The sequence below is a fragment of the Schistocerca cancellata genome, chromosome 3, assembly GCF_023864275.1.
Source record: "Schistocerca cancellata isolate TAMUIC-IGC-003103 chromosome 3, iqSchCanc2.1, whole genome shotgun sequence".
NCBI lineage: Eukaryota > Metazoa > Arthropoda > Insecta > Orthoptera > Acrididae > Schistocerca > Schistocerca cancellata.
This window is the reverse complement of record NC_064628.1, coordinates 719,252,276-719,269,497: the sequence shown is the minus strand read 5'-3', so window position 1 is coordinate 719,269,497 and position 17,222 is coordinate 719,252,276. Positions and strand designations below refer to the sequence as shown.

The following is a 17,222-nucleotide window of genomic DNA, read 5'->3' as shown; positions in this document are numbered from 1 at the left end:
AAAACACGTGAAATATTAGTTCACTTTATTATATAAATTAGTACAAATACTACTAAATTTTGACACACTTTTTCCATAGGAGTACTGTATAATTTACAACTTTCATGGACTAGTGAAGCATTTCTTGATGCACATATTAATGAACTGTTCTCCTGCAGTATGAAATGCAACATTTTGTCAGAAACTTTAACTCTCACTGTCCTCCTCAATGATGTTGACTACTGTAGCTAAAGTCTCAAACCGGGCAGAGCTCTTGCTAGCTTGACACTATACTGACCTTTTCAGCAGGACACTGCTATGGTGCGAGGGGAGGCATGGTAATCAGGAGCACCTCCCATATGCTGTTGCAGATTGCAGCTAATGTCTGTGGTATCGATTTGCGTTGTCAGCTTTGTGTGACAGTGTGATCTCTGTATGATACATCCTCAGCAAACAGTATTTATGAATAGACATCAGCCAGATCAATCCTGGAGAGAGATTTGACACCAGTAAGTTTGGAGACAGGACTCTCAGAGTAGGGAATGAGGTATCACTCACGGCCTGGATACAAGTAGTTACTCTAAAGTTGCCACAGAAGCATAACTTCCCATTGGCTTGGAATAACTCATTTGATGAGTCCTTGTTATTTAACCCAGTTGAAATTGAATTTGATCATTTCCATGACAACAACTGGAATTAATCAAGGCCTAAGTAATTTTAGCACCACATACAGCCTCTACAATATATATCTCATGAAGTTCATGGTACAACCAATACTGTGGAAATAATAGGGTGCTTAAATATTTGGCCTTAGAGATCAAGGCACAGTATTGTGGATGGCCACAATATTAAGTGGCATAGGAGGCCACACTGAATGTGGCTGGCCATAGCAAATACCAATGCTCTGTCATTTGCTATTCTGTGAAAATCGTAAAAATTGTGGTTAGTAGCAGTTTGTGGGAATAATGTAATATTCATGCTGATAGATGCACCAACATCACAATATTGCATAGAATGTAATACCTCCATGGGATCTTATCTGATTGCTTTCTTTTATAGAAAATGTGCCATTCTAGTTTTCATAAGTCTGATTTCATTTTATATTTGTTATAAGATATAAATTTTCTGCATAAATATAGTAAGCCAAATGAGAAATGTCTCCTTCTCATATGAGCTCTGCTGAATGGCACAAAGAAACAATGATGGGAATATAGTATCAATATGAAGAGAGAGAAATTAGGGGAATATCATGTCATATATCTTGAACTCTAATTACACAGTGATATGTTTTTAAGTACTTTTGTAGATTGCAAGAATGTTTGAAAGAATTGTATAGCAAAAAAAGGAGAACATTGAGAATTGCACAATAAACTGGAGCAAACTAATTGATAAATGGTAATATTAGTAGTCTGATTTAGATAATTTTGACCTTTATGGTGTGCTTGTGCCTCTAGTTACAACCAAGTAGTTTTTTCAGTGCAACATTTTAAATATTAACTTTTCATAAGAAAAGTGCTGTAGTGCAACAATATATTTCTGAAGTTTAACAAGGAATTAACTTTAAAATTATGTGACTTGTTTATAATCTGTACAGATAGTTAGAAAGTAATTCCAACTAATGATATAAGCTATCATGAAGTCATGGTTTTCACCATTTTGTAGTTATATCATTCTACAGAAGTAACTATTGAACTTTGCTGCTCAAATCATTATGAAATACTTGGGTTAATTCAACAAATGACCAAGTGTGCATCATTCACAAACACAGTTAGCTAGCCAGTTCATGTCAAGTCATATAATTCTGTAGTCTTACCTCAGTAAGCGGCAATGCATTACTCTAACCAAAATTTTAGTGATGTTTGTTATATTAGTGTTCTTGCCCTGTTAAAAACCTACCATGTTCAATGGTAATGGAGCTGTCACCATCTTTATTTTTCTGCACTGACAGTGACCATGGAGACACACCTTTGAGGGTGCCACAAGCCACTGTTACGAATCAACTGCAGGAGAGGAGACTAACATGATACTGGATAACTCTGTAAAAATGTAGGTCAGAATATCATCCAATAATGACACATGCAATCCTGTTTTAGCATTAATGCCTTAGGCTGCACAAGCCCAACTGGACACAAATGCCATGCCAGTTGTGTGAGATAGAATCATCAATATATTAAACTCGATGGATGAGACTTAAAATATTCCAAAGGAACGCATGATCAGTGAGATCTAACAGTGATACCCCGCTCAGTTCATACATAACCATTCACCAGTTGATTCTGGTGACAGCAGAGATGTGGTACAACTGTAATTCCTGGATTAGACTTTCCAGGTACATCATTATTTGAGAAGACCAAATAAATGGGGAGGGTGACACTACCGTAATCATCCATGAAACTGCAACATAGCAGCAATTAATGGTACTGCATAGAATATGATCACCACTCTTACTTGTTGCAGCGTGCATAAAAGTATAGTCAGTTGCATCACTTTCCCGTTCACAGAGATCATGTCATATCAAATGGTGGTAGAAAATTTTTTTCACAGATCGAGCCACCTTACTTTGTGATGAGTGTATGGGACTATGCTACAGCCTAGGATTGCCAGCTTCTACAACCATTTCTAAGAAAACTGTTCCACTCCTGCAGCAAAAAAGGCTACAATATAGGGGACCCTGGTATGTTCTCAGGCTATTGCTGTAAGATGATCAGCATTTTGAGAATTTAGAGAGCAGCTCTGACAGGAAATGTATTGAAAATACAAATGCATTAATGCTAGTATCTAGCAATTCTTGAAACAAGTGGCTTTGCTCAAGTGTGATGCTAACATGCCTGATGTGTGGCTGAAAGTTAAGGGGTTTATAAACAATAAACATGCTCACAAAATCTGTGGACACAGCTACCACACTATCTGTTAATATTCAAGTAATTACATTTGTTATTGTAGTGGAGACTCACTTCTATGAACCCCCACCCCCACCCCCTGTACCCATGCTATGAAGGAACATAACTAGACCAAGCAAAAGAACCGTATTATGATACGTCTTACAGCCCAATTTCATCAAGCTCATGGCTCAGCAAAACTCTGGAACATATTGTTAAAACATAACTGTAATTGTGGCAGGACTAATCACTTACTGCCTGACAAACTATTGACATTTTGGCCACTTTTGTCTTGAGTAGAATCCTTTCTGCAGTCTTCTTTAATACCTCAACTGCAAATAACAAAATGCACATTCCTACATTAATTATAACATTTATGTTCTTAGAGTTCCATATAATTTCATCAGATGCATCTATGGCCACTTCACACTCATTGGGCATGTATTCAGTTGACAAATAAGATGATGTCTCCAGCAGATCTACCAGCATCATAAGTTGGGGCCCTACAAAACAGCTAGCAGTTCAAAATAATATGAAGAACACTAGCCTCATCACAGAATATATGACTAAAAATAAATTGGCATTAAATAAGGAAAAGACAATTCTAATGGAGTTTATGCTAAATTACAATTCAAGACAAGTGGATACTGAGCCAGAGTTATCAAGTGAAACAATTGATAAACATAACATCTTACATGGAAGGAGCACATCAGTTACATGTGTAAAAAATCTCGTGTAATACCTACCTGCTAAAATGCCTTTCTAGCATAATAGCATCACCAGTCATATGACAAATCTATTTTGGTATTAGACACTCCCACCTACAATACGGTATTGAGGTTTGGGGCGGGGCACCAACAGTATACATGGATAGGGCTTTAAGAGCCCAGAAGAGAGCAATTAGGATAATAGCGAATATTAGTAAATGTCAATCCTGTAGAGAATACTTCATTAAGTATAGTATACTAACAGTGTGTTCATTATATGTTCTAAGGACTATAATATTTGTAAAAGAAAATATGGAGCACAGTACAATAGATAGTGATATCCATAGTTATAATACAAGGAAGAAAGAGGATTACCACATAAAATTCAGAAATAAAAAAGCAGCCGATAATAATCCATTTTCTGCTGGAAGATTTTTTTACAACAGACTGCCAAATACCATAAAAATGTTAAAAGGAAACATATTTAAAATAAAATTAAAGCAGCTGTTAATTGCTAAATGTTTGTACTCCATCAAGGATTTTTAATGTTGTATGTACTTTATTTCTACTACTAAACTATTATTATTGTTCATGTATGTACTGACTGACTATGTCCACGACTGTAAAAGTTATTATGGACAAATAAACCATTATTATTATTATTATTATTATTATTATTATTATTGTGCTATCATAAATGTGCATGGTTGGCTGGTCAGCAATACCAACTTGCAAATCCCAAGTATTTGTGTTTATGTGTAGTACCTTGGTTTGTGGATAAAGTTAGGGAATCACACATTACCTTAACCTGAATTATATGATCCCTGGGACTAATCTATGACTCGCAGTTGATGTATCCCCACATCAGACACCTTCTCTGAGACCCTGTAAGCAAGTCCTGCATAAGTGATTTATAAGGTGCAGTATGGAGGGAGCATACAACTCTCCCGGTCATTGTTAGGTTTCTTGACGTTATAATGGTTACTGATCTGTTGAGTAGGTTTTCAGTTGCCCTCACAAAGCTTAGTGCATCTCGTACTAGTCCTCCCACCAAGGAAAAATTCCTGGCTGTACTATGAATTGAACTCAGGTCCTGCACATGGAACTCAGCTACAGAGGTGGTCTCTCTAAGGCTATAACAAGCAGTAAAAAATCTCTGTGGAGTGCTCATACTTGATGCACATTTACTCTCTCTGTATCAGTCACTGGTGTGGCCTCTATTATATTATAGTGCAATCTTTTACCACAGTAGCAGTCACCAAATTAGAGAAAATATTGTATCATTACATTAGAATCAGCATTGGAGTGATGACTTCAACTCCAACCAGTGTTCTGCTCTTGAAAGCAGCAGAAATGCCTCCCCATATTCAGTGTGATTCCTGAGCAGATAAATTTGTCTTACAGATAATCCGAACACTTGAAGCATCCAGTGATTCAGAAATTTACTGATCTGTAGCATCTCATTCCAAATATTTATAATTTTTTCTGTTATAAACAAAAAACATGTTTATACTTAAAAACAGTCTAGGTCACACAAATCATGTTTGTTGGTGGGAATGTGAAAGCTGGACCACCATCAGACCATGCTCCAAAATTGACAATATGTATGAAAAAGTATTGTTTCCTTTCTACTCAGTTTGCTGGACTGACCAGCACTTGAAAATTCTTTTTCATGAAATGTGTGTATGCTCCCAATAATGAAACAAAAAAGTTAACAACATGTTTATGACAACTGTACAAATATGACGAAATGACAGAAAGTGCAGGATGGAGTAACAACAATTTTATGAAAAAGATTGCTACTTACCATAGAGGGGAGATGTTGAGTCGCTCACAGGCACAATGAAATGACTACTGTACATTTTAGCTTTCAGCCAAAAGATCTTCTGAAGTAGAAAACACACACATTCACACAAGCACAACTTTCACACCTGAGAACTGTCTTCACCTGCAGCAACCGAAACAGTGGTCTTGTGTGAATGTGTGTGTATGTTTCTACTTCAGAAGAAGGCTTTTTGGGTGAAAGCTAAAATTTATAGTTGTCTTTTCATAGTGCCTGTCTACAGTTCAGTGTCTCCCCTACATCGTAAGTAGCAATCTATCTTTTTCATGCTATTGTACAAATCTGATCGCCATATGTGATTAAAGTTGTCATCGGCTGGTCAAAATAACTGATCAAACACATGTGAGTAGCTCATTCTTTTGTCCTAATCTTGTAACAGAACAGTCATACTTCCTGCCTCAGAACATGCCAGCTTGTCAAGCATCTTTGGGTGAATAAGATCTGACTTGTTAAATGCTCTGTCAGTGTTGACACAGTAACATTGCATCGTATACAGCTGGTGCCTGATGACCCAGCACACCTGTTGCACAGCATTGTCCTGCGGGTAGATGTCCAGCCAGAAGCCTACAGCTGACATTGCTCGACTTTGCTGAATCATCTGGTGCAGTAAGAAGGACACCCTGATCACTGGACACAGCTGGCGCTATTTTGCACCTGCAAAGGCATGTGATGCTGGCCACTTTCTGGTAGTCATATGCTGGGTAGCCTTTATAGGAGCACTGCCTGCAACTCTCCAGAGTATAATGCTGAGTCTATTAGGTCTGTTTGACCTTTAAATTCTTACACAATCTGAGTTCAGACCGGTGTGAGTTTACGATGAAGTACTATTGGAGCAAGACCACTTATTGACTGTGACCGTGACTGATTCTGACCTTGCAGAGTAACCTATGGTGACAGACTACACTTTCTGTCGCACCTTTCTAGAATTGTATTCAATAAGGGATGCCCTTCTTAGATCAGGATGAACTTGTGCATTCTTTCATGGAGAATCAGTTTTCTGCTATTCATGTTTTCTTATTGCTTCCTTATAAAAATAAAATTCTATTGTTTAGTGCTACTCGGGCACCTACTTCTTTTCTGTGTGCACAATCCCATAATGGGACACTTGGCATTCATCTTATGAATTTAATGCAACGGAACTACAGTGGTATGGAATTTTGATAAACTTTCTCTGAATTCCAGTTTATCAGGGCATTTTAAAAATTGTTGTGTTTATCTCATCACAAAAAAAAAAAAAAAAAAAAAAAAAAAACTCACAGTCAGCACTTGACTTTCCCTAATTTCAATGCATCTGACTACATTGTGGAGCTCTAAGTAAGGACATATCATACATGGAAAGAAGAGTAGAAAAAACATGATTTCACTTAGGCCGCCGATCCAATAATCTGCTACCAGTAATCAGTAATGTTACTGTCCTGTTGAAGTGTACTTTGTTTGTTGGTTTGTCATGTTTTCTTGTCAAACTTATTCACATCATCTCCCATTTGAAAATATAAATTTCTCTACTCCATATCTTTTTAAAAAGATTACACAGGTGCCTCTTTTCTTACCCTAATAGTGAAGATAGCATGCTGTAATGTATAAAATCAGTTCCTGGGCCAGTGTCTCTCTCTGTTAAAGTGAAGCAATCATTCAGAAATTGATAGTTTGCTTTGAACAACATGTCAACAAGTTGGTCAAATAAATCTGGAAGCAAACATTTCTGAAAAGTGTTCTATTAATTTGTTATTAAGTGTTGCTGTACCATCATTGATCCAGGCTCTAGGTATTCACTTAATCCTTTGCCACATATTTTGTATTCACGGCGCCCTGCAGTCATATACATGGTGTCCCAGTAGGAATGGTCGTATTCAGGGACATGACAGGAATGATCATTTCAATTAAAAAACTTCATATAGACTTATGCCCTGTTCTGAATGGTTTCTGAGATAGAACACATTTAACTTTCATTGCTATATATTTTCTGTATTATTCAATACATTGTCAAGTTTACACATGTACGACAGTTAGTAAATTAAAACATGCATTTTACGAAGTATCAAATGAAAAAATATATTTTTAACTTATTCATCTTGAGGCACTATTGTACATGTTATGTTACAGCTGTTGTACAGTTCTCAATAAATGTTTGAACAGCCCACCATCAACTTCAGTACATCTCTGCACCTTGAAAGAGGCTGTTGTGTTGTCACCTGAGTGCCCCAGCTTGTGTCCTAATGAGGACAGCAGTGTCCTTGATGTGACCAAGCATTTCATCTTGCACATTTGCCTTTCATGTGTACACCACAGACTTCATCCAACCCCATAAACAAATATCTAATGGTGCAAGGTCTGGTAACCTTGGTGACCAGTTAATTGTACTAGCAAGAACAAGCCAGCAATTAGGGTAATACACATACATGCATGCCACTAACCCAAAAACAAGTGTACATTACTTGTGTTCTATCTCAGAAACAAATGATTAGGTAGCTTTAGAAGTTTAACCATATGGATTTATTCTTATTTCTGAACATTCCCTGTTTTCAATTAAAATCTATTTATATTTAAAAGGTATTCTGTTGGTACTTGCCTTCTGTATAGCTGGAGTGCATTCCTTTGTACCACCAGTGCAGTTTTGCATCAATCATCTCACCACTCATCTGGTAATTTTGTTTCTGAAGCAAAAAGTTTATTTTCTGGGATTGAGACAGTTGTGGCTGCATCAATACAACCTGTAGATTACACTGAGTCTATTCTTCTTGCTCCACATTCTGAAAAATTCCTTACCTTATTCACAATTGTGACCATATACTTGTGGCAATCTGCTGTTTTTGTGTTCCACCTATAGGATATCCAGATGCCGTCACATGTAGTTCTTGCTTTATGTCGAGAAGGTAGAAAATTTTAGTGACTGTGGTAAAAAATTCCAAGAGGAATCCCACAAGGTTCAATTTTGGGTCAATTCCTACTCCTTATGCATGTGAATTACTTTCCACTTAACATTCAACAAGCAAAATTGGTACTTTCTGCAAACCATACTGCTCTTATAATAAATCTCATTAGAAAGAAAGCAGAAAAGTTAGTAAGTGATATTTTCCAAAGAATTATAAGTGGTTCACTGAAAGTAGACTCTCCTTAAATCTTGAAAAAACACACGACGTTCAGTTCTGTACAACAAATAGAGCCACACCAACAACTGATGCAGCTCATGAGTAGGAATTAGTAAGTAGGGTAGAGTGTGCCAAGTTTTTGGGTATACATATTGATGAGAACTTAAACAATCATGTTACTGAGCTTCTCAAACAATTAAGTTCAGCTATTTTTGCTCTTCATATAATTGGTAATCTCAAAAACAAATGTATCAACCTCCTGATCTATTTTGTCTATTTCCACTTAATAGTGTCATATGAAATAATTTTCTGGTTTAACTCATCACTTAGAAAGAAAGTATTCATTGAACAAAAGTGAGCAATAAGAGTAATATGTTGTGTTCACTCATAAACGTCATGATAGGTGCATCTTCAAGGAGCTAGGCGTTTTAACTGTGCCGTCACAATACATATTTTTGGTAATGAAATCTATCACAATATGAGAAGTACAATGATGTATACACCTACAACACTAGAGGGAAAAATGAACTTTATTATCCATTGTTAAAGATACTCATAGCAGATTCAATATGCAACCATAAAATTTGTTTTTGAATATTTGCCCGATAACATAAAATGTTTGACAGAGAGTGAAGCATCTAATTTAAAATGATTTCTCCTGGACAACTTCTATTCCAGTGATGAATTTATGCTTTTAAAAAAACTTGTTTTTAAGTGTAGTTGTGTGAGTAGAATAAAATGATAACATTTTCATTAATGTAAACTGTAGCTCAAATTCACCAAGATAAAAATTGAAGCTGCATGTGAGATTGTGCAAGACTCAGTATCAGGGGAGAGCGTAAAATGATGATTGAATCCTTCTACTGCCAACTAGACTCATCTCCTGATGTAATCAAAATCTTTAGGGGATGCCTCAGTTCACTTGTGCGTAAGTTCCCAAATCATACTGCAATCATTGGTGAAAACTTCAATCATTCAACAATTAATTGGGAAAATTACAGGTTTGTTAGTGGTTGGCATGATAAGACATCGTGCAAAACATTATTAAATGCCTTTTCTGAAAAATACCTAGAACAACTAGTTAGGAACCTCATTCCTGATGGAAATATGTTGGCTCTAATAGCAACAGATACACCTGACCTCTTTGAGGATGTCTGCATCAAAACTGGTGTCAGTGACCACGACGCGGTTGTGGCAACAATGATTACCAAAGAACAAAGGACAACTAAAACATATGGAAAGATGTATATGTTTAGTAAACGAAATAAAAAATCAGTAGTGTCGTATCTTAATGAGGAACCTGAAACTTTTAGCACAGGGCAGGAGCATGAGAGGGACTATGGTGCAAGTTTAGAAGAATAGTTGATCATTTGCTGGATAGATATGTACCAAGTAGAACAGTTCACAATTGGAGGGCACCTCCACAGAATGTAGTAACTGTGAATAAACTTCTGAAGAAACAGAGACTACTGCACTATAGGTGTGAAACAAAGTGTAAGACTATAAAGAGATGCTGAATGAAACACATTTGGCTGTCAAGGGAGTAATGTGTGATGCCTTCAATGACTAACATAGCAGAATATTGTCAAACGATATTTCACAAAACCCAAGAAATTTTGGTCATATGTAGAGGCTGTTGGTGGCACAAAAGCTAGTGCCCAGTGCCTAGCGAATGACAGGAACTCGAAATTGCGTGTAGCACAGCGAAAACTGAAATGCTTATCTGCATTTTAAAATGTTTCTTTACAAAGGAAAACCCAGGAGAATTGCCCCAGTTTAATACTCATACCACTGAAGAGGTGAATGAAATATGTATTAGTGTCAGTGGTGTTGAGAAACAGTGGAAATAATTAAAACTGAACAAAGCTCCAGGGCCCGATGGAATCCCTGTCAGATTCTATACTGAATCTGTGGTTGATTTGGCCCCTGTTCTAACTATAATCTATAATAGGTCCCTTGAACAAAAAACCATGCCCAGTTCTTGGAAAAGAGCACAGACCACACCTGTCTATAAGAAGGGTAGTAGAAGTGATCCATAAAACTACTGTCCAATATCCTTGACATCCTTTTGTAGCAGAATTTCAGAACAAATTCTGAGCTCAAACATAAAGAGATGCCTTGAACAGAATGACCACCTCATTGCCAACCTGCATGAATTCCGAAAACATCATGTGAAACCCAACTCACACTTTTCTCACATGTCATAATGAAAACTTTGGATCAAGACAGTCAGGTAGATGCAGTATTTCTTGATTTCAAAAAAGCATTTGACTCAGTGCCATACCTATTCTTATTGTCAAAGGTATGATCGTATGGGGTATGAAGTGAAATTTGTGACTGGATTGAGGACTTTTTGGTAGGCAGGATGCAGCATGTTACCTTGGATGGAGAATAATCGTCAGATTCAGAAATAAAGGGTGCCCTAGGGAAGTATGTTGGGATGTTTGCTGTTCGTGTTGTATATCTATGACTTTGCAGACAATATTAATGGTAACCTCAGACTTTTTGCATATAATGCAGTTATCTATAATGAAGTACCATCTGAAAGGAGCCGCAAAAATATTCAGTCAGATCTTGATAAGACTACAAAGCAGTGGAGAGATTCACACCTTCCTTTAAATGTTCAGAAATGTAAAATTGTGCACTTCACAAAATGAAAAACATAGTATCCTATGACCATAGTATCAATGAATCACTGTTGGAATTGGCCAAATCATTCAAATACATGGGTGTAATGCTTTGTAGGGATATGAAATGTAATATCACATAGACTGTCATGCATAAAGCAGATGACATTCTTCAGTTTATTGGTGGAATACTGGGGAAGTGCAATCATTCTACAAAGGAGATTGCTTACAAATCACTTTGTGATCAGTTCTAGGATATTGCTCATGTGTGTTGGAACCATACCAAGTGGGACTAAGAGGGGATATTGAATATATACAGAGAAGTGCAGCACGAGTGGTCACATGTTGTTTGATCCATGGGACAGTGTCACAGAGATAATGAAGGAACTGAACTGGAAGACTCTTGAAGATAGATGTTAAGTATCCCTAAAAAGTCTATTAACAAAGTTTCAAGAATTAGATTTAAATCATGACTCTAGGAATATACTACAATCCCCTGTGTATTGTTCACATAGGGATCGTGAGGATAAATTAGGACAATTACTGCATGCACAGAGACAGTCAAACAAGCATTGTTCCCACGCTCCCACAGAAAGAAACCCTAATGACTGTACAATAGGACATACCCTCTGCCATGCACCTCACATAGTTTGCAGAGTGTAGATGTAGATGTATACATAACCAGTAAACTGACCCAATACATATAATTTTGATAAAAGAATTCTTCAAATGATTTATGGAACATGCAGCTAACTAACTAACTGTCAGAAGGTCAGATCCAAACTGTTCTTCTGTGACCTTTCAAGTAAAGTACAGTGCTTACCCATGGGACGCCTTATGTGTAATTGTTTCACTCTCATGAGTTTGTACAGTTAGCCTAATTGTTAAACCATCATTTAGCATGATTAGATTTTCTTCATCTACAGTCTCAGCTATCTTTTTCCAATGACTGTTCCCCCAGTTTCAATCCCAAGCAGGATGGTGAGTGATAAAGTCTCCCTATTTTATTACCTGATACTCTATTGAATTGATCAGCATTCTCTGTTTCTGTTTCATTACAGTCTCTCTTTGTGATCTGTGTACTGGTATTATTTTTATTTAATTATTGTACATGTATATGGTGGCAGAATGAAGTACATGTTGATGATTATATCTTAGGATTTTGTATAAGTTTCATTTTCTTACAATGAGTGCACTCACCACATATCCAAAATCTCTGTTGGTTCACGTTAAATTAAAACCAGAAACAGAAATAGTTTATTTAGTAATAACTGTGTTTCAGATAAAGCACATGCTGATATTTGAAACATATAAAATTAAGAAGGGTGTTTTTGTTACTCCTTATTGAGCTGTATTTTAAACAAAACCCACTGTTGTGAAGACTCCTACTCAGTAATGAATTAGCAACATATTACTTCATATTATTACAATTTGAAGTAACTACTACATTGTAACTTGCATCAATTAAGCCATTCGGTACAGTGTGACCTTATTGAAGATTGCAGGCTGCAATGGAAACAGATAAAGATTACTACTGGAGTTGTATGGTCTTTTTTAAGCATCCAAAAGCTTTTGTATGTGTTACCTGGAATTGAGTTTTCTCTTTCAGGCACTGTTTAGTCTCACCGCTGCTTTTGCTTGTGTCTTCTCTGCCCCACAGTTACTTCTTGAACTATTATGGGTATGATTCTACTCACTGTTTTGAGTTTGTGATATTGTTTAAATACAAAGTGTCTGATGAGGTGGCTGACTTGTGTTACAAATGTTTGTTTCATTTTGTGATTTTGTTCTTGGTCAGAATTTTATGTATGTCAGAAATTTCACAAATTTTCTTGTGGAGACATCTGTATGTGTTATGGTGGTCATTTGAGTCATTGCATGCTGGTACATTATGTCTTCTAATGGCACACACTTTATAATTTTCATCTGTCAGAGGTATTCTGAACATTCTGTGTAGTTAATTGTTTGGCCCCATGACCAATGATGACAAATAGTGGCTGTCTGTTTCTCACATTCCTTAACTTCCTGGAGACCAGCATAGTGTGTGCCAGATGTCTGGTTATGGCTTTGCTTCCTAGGACGGGCATAGCATAGGCAATTACAGCACTGCAGAGCAGGTCTCTGATATGATCTGAAAGGACATCATATAATTGTTCAAAGTCAGACCATTTATGAATCCTGAAGGCTACAAGGCCAACCTTCTCTTTCTACGCACTGACATCTATACATTTTGTAAATTTAAGTGCCGTGCCACATTTTTCTGTTTTATATGAAGCCCAATTCAGCAGCTTCTGCAGGGATTTTTATACATTATTCACTGATAGATAGACTGATTCATATAGTTTATTACCACCAACCAAGCCAAGTTGTCCAGCTGTAGATGTTAAGCATTTTTTCCTGTCTAAAACCTTCATAGAATATTAACTGTTTCTTCTTTTGTGACAGGTATGACATAGGTTACTAACAGATACATGCTGTTCCAGATTCAGCATGCTCATTTAGTTTATAATTTACATATCTATGAATTAATCATTTACATTTATAGTCATATAATCAACTACTTTCACATTTCTCTTCATCTCAATTGCAAGTTGAAATAAAAAAGCATGGATCTGTGCTTTAGCTGACTTGAAACATTATGGTGTTATCATGGGCCAGCTATGCATTTATAACACTCAGTTTCTTTGTTTACATATGACAGTTGTATGATGCAGTGTAATAAGTGCATTTTTGGCAAACAGTAGAACATCATATTTACACTCTTCTATTTCAGCATATTAGCAGTGAAGTCTTATAAAAAAAGAAACCTTGAATTTTTGTGTATTAATTGCCTATTCTTTGCCACAGTCAGTTCTCTTCCCTGTCCTTGTAAGAGTGCACCCTCACTAATGATCAAGCTCTCAACAAACCATTAAACTGTGACCTTTCTTCCTTACATCCATTCTCTTCTTTCTTAAGTCACCCCCCTCCCCTGTCACCGTCAAGCACACTATTACTTTTATCATGACGTATTCAAGTTGTTTCTAATGGTGCTTATTTTGTACTTACAGGCATGGCTATCAGGCAAAAAGTTTGGTCCATTTATCAATGGAAAGTGGATCGAAAGTAATAGTGAAAAGGGAACTAATGCTACAGAAGTGCATTCTCCTGACTCTGGGGAAGTGCTGACAACAGTCACTCACAGCTCTGAAAAAGATGTAAATACTGCTGTGCAAATTTCTGTTGATGTAGAAAATCCATGGAAGAAATTTAATGGGCATGAAAGAAATAGATGTCTTTACAGGTGTGTCTAATAAAGTATATTATTGTGTAGATAATTCCAGAAATGTTTATAATTATACTCGGATATGTTCTTTAAATAAGGGTAGATACTGTTTTGAGTTTGGAACTGATCATTGTTAGATTTTTTAATGTATTTCCTTGCTTGCGTAAATTAAAATATACTGATTAAGAATGTCTTTTTCATCTATTAGAAATATTCATTGACTAGCTGAGTACCTGCTGCTGTCCAGGTACATATTTATTCCAATCTTCTGTTAGTCCATCTCCTCCTTATGCTCTGTACATCTCCTTCACCCACCACTCTCCATCTATCTCCTCCTACCCTTCTCTCAGTCCATCTACTCCTCCCCTCATCCCTGTCTATTATCTCTTTTCCACCCTTTATCTCCTCTTCCCCCCTTTAAGTTCAATTTTTCACCCCTCTCTAAATCGATCTCCTCCTCCCCTCCCTCCCCCTGTCAATTTCCCCATCTCCCTTCCCTCAGTCTGTATCCATGTCATTCTATCTCTGTCCATCTTCTCCTTTCCCCTCCCACCCTCTTCCCTTTCTCTGGCAATGTCCTCCTCCCCCCTCTCCCTGTTCAACTTCTCCACCCTCCTATGCGTGCCTGTCTCCTCCTCCACATCTTCTCTCTCCATCAAGTTATTACCCCTCACCCCCACAGTGAGTAGGTGGTTCTTACCCAAACATGATTTATTTCCAGACCGTAAGTAATATGTGCACGAAGTTCAGTTGAAACTGATACATGGATTTAGGAGATTTTTACTTGCAGCTTTGTTACAGTATCCATATTTTACATACATTTAAAATATTTCACAAATATTTGTGCACATGTTTCACGTGTATCTGTAGCGAATTTTGCTCTGTAGCACAGTTTTCACACAGCTCAATCTTTATTATGTCATATCTCGTGAACTGTGTGTTGTACAATGATACAATTTTCAGCTACAATCATTCAGCTACAGTCATTCATGCATCTCAGTGTTTATGACACCATATCTCGTCAACTATGTGTCATAGAATGATATAATTTTGCCTGTACATTCAGTGGAATATGTGAATATTTCAGAAAAAAATGTGTTGTGAATACAGTTAGTTGTAAAGAAATCACTGCATTAACAGTGAAAATGTAGTAAGCAATAAACTTGTATCCTTTTATCATTTTGAGGGGGTTGTCAGAGGAAAAGTTCTGTAAAGGTTTGAAATTATGTGTAAAGTTTGTTGCAAGTCACTAAGATCTGTCGTTCTCAAACCCTGGGTGATTGAAGTCTGGGTATTTGCATGTCATGGGCTACACTTATTTTTCACACCACCCCCACTCCTCTGTTTGGTAGATGGCTTTTATCCCCACAGTGGCTCTTTCCAGACAGTAAATGATATTTGTATCAAGTTTGGTTGAAGTCAGTCCAGTGGTTTAGGAGGAGATGTGGAACATACATACATACATTTTTAAAATATGTGTGGATTTTGAATTTTACACAGTTGTCATGAAATCTCGAAGTCAGGTATTGATCCAATATCTCAAGATAATATAAAGGCAACTAAGGTGTTTGTGGTAGAGATGATATGTGAGCATTGACATTTCCCTAAGATGTGTTGAAGTGACCAAATAAGGGCTCACTCAGCAAGAACAGGCTCCCAGGTAGACAAATAACAATAAACACTTTATTGGCAAAAACATAAAAGACACATCTCATTAAGCCACAAGGGCTGCAGTTTATGCAGTACAAGCAACACAGCAAGGCTCCTTGGATCACTTGGAAAACCATCAAACTGTTTGGATAGCAGTACAATCAATAATAAGTCTGAAATAATCATTGTTGAGGACTGTCACTGGGGACCAGACATTATAACTACACTCGTGCTAATAAATTAAGGATAATTGCAGAATGTGGTGCCACACAATATGGCACTACACAAAACTGGTGCTAATAGCATAGGCACATAGGGAACACACACGACACAGATCTGTAAGTCCATGGTATTGGTGATAAGTTGAGAAAACCGTCCTGAAACACATGTGCTACAAAACATCACTGTTTCCTGCGCATGTAACCTGACATCAATATGGGATATGATCACCATGCACACATACACAGGCTGCACAACAAGTTGGCCTACTCTGGATCAGGTGGTTGAGCAGCTGCTGGGCTATAGCCTCCCATTCTTGCACCAGTGCCTGTTGGAGCTCCTGAAGTGTCATAGGAGTTTGAAGACGTGCTGCGATATGTTGACCAAGAGCATCCCAGATGTGCTTGATGGGGTTTAAATCTGGAGAACAGCAGGGCACTCCATTCCCCTGATATCTTCTGTTTCAAGGTACTCCTCCACGATGGCAGCTCGGTGGGGCCTTGCATTATCATCCATCAGGAGGGAGGTGGTACCCACTGCACCCCTGAAAAGGTGGACATACTGTTGCTAAATGATGTCCCGATACACCTGACCTGTTACAGTTCCTCTGTCAAAGACATGCAGGAGTGTACGTGCACCAATCATAATCCCACCCCACACCATCAAACCACGACCTCCATACAGGCCCCTTTCAAAGTGGTTGGTATCTGGTTCTTGGTTCACGCCAGATGAAAACCCGGTGAGATCACTGTTCAGACTATACCTGGACTCGTCCGTGAACATAACCTGGGACCACTGTTCCAATGACCGTGTACTGTGTTCTTGATACCAGACTTTATGGACTCTCCTGTGTCCAGAGGTCAGTAGAATGCACCTTGGAGGTCTCCAGGCAAATAAACCATGTCTGTTCAGTTGCCTGTAGACTGTGTGTCTGGAGACAACTGTTCCAGTGGCTGTGGTAAGG

General features: G+C 37.5%; 1 protein-coding gene across 1 annotated transcript in view; it reads left to right on the top strand.

Annotated features, from left to right (window-relative positions):
• LOC126175733 (putative aldehyde dehydrogenase DhaS) overlaps positions 1-17,222 on the top strand; it is a 197,973-nt gene that overhangs the window by 38,488 nt on the left and 142,263 nt on the right. Inside the window, exon 2 of the mRNA XM_049922681.1 lies at positions 14,175-14,407. Coding sequence (XP_049778638.1) covers positions 14,175-14,407 — 233 coding nt within the window. The remainder of the gene's footprint in view (positions 1-14,174; positions 14,408-17,222) is intronic.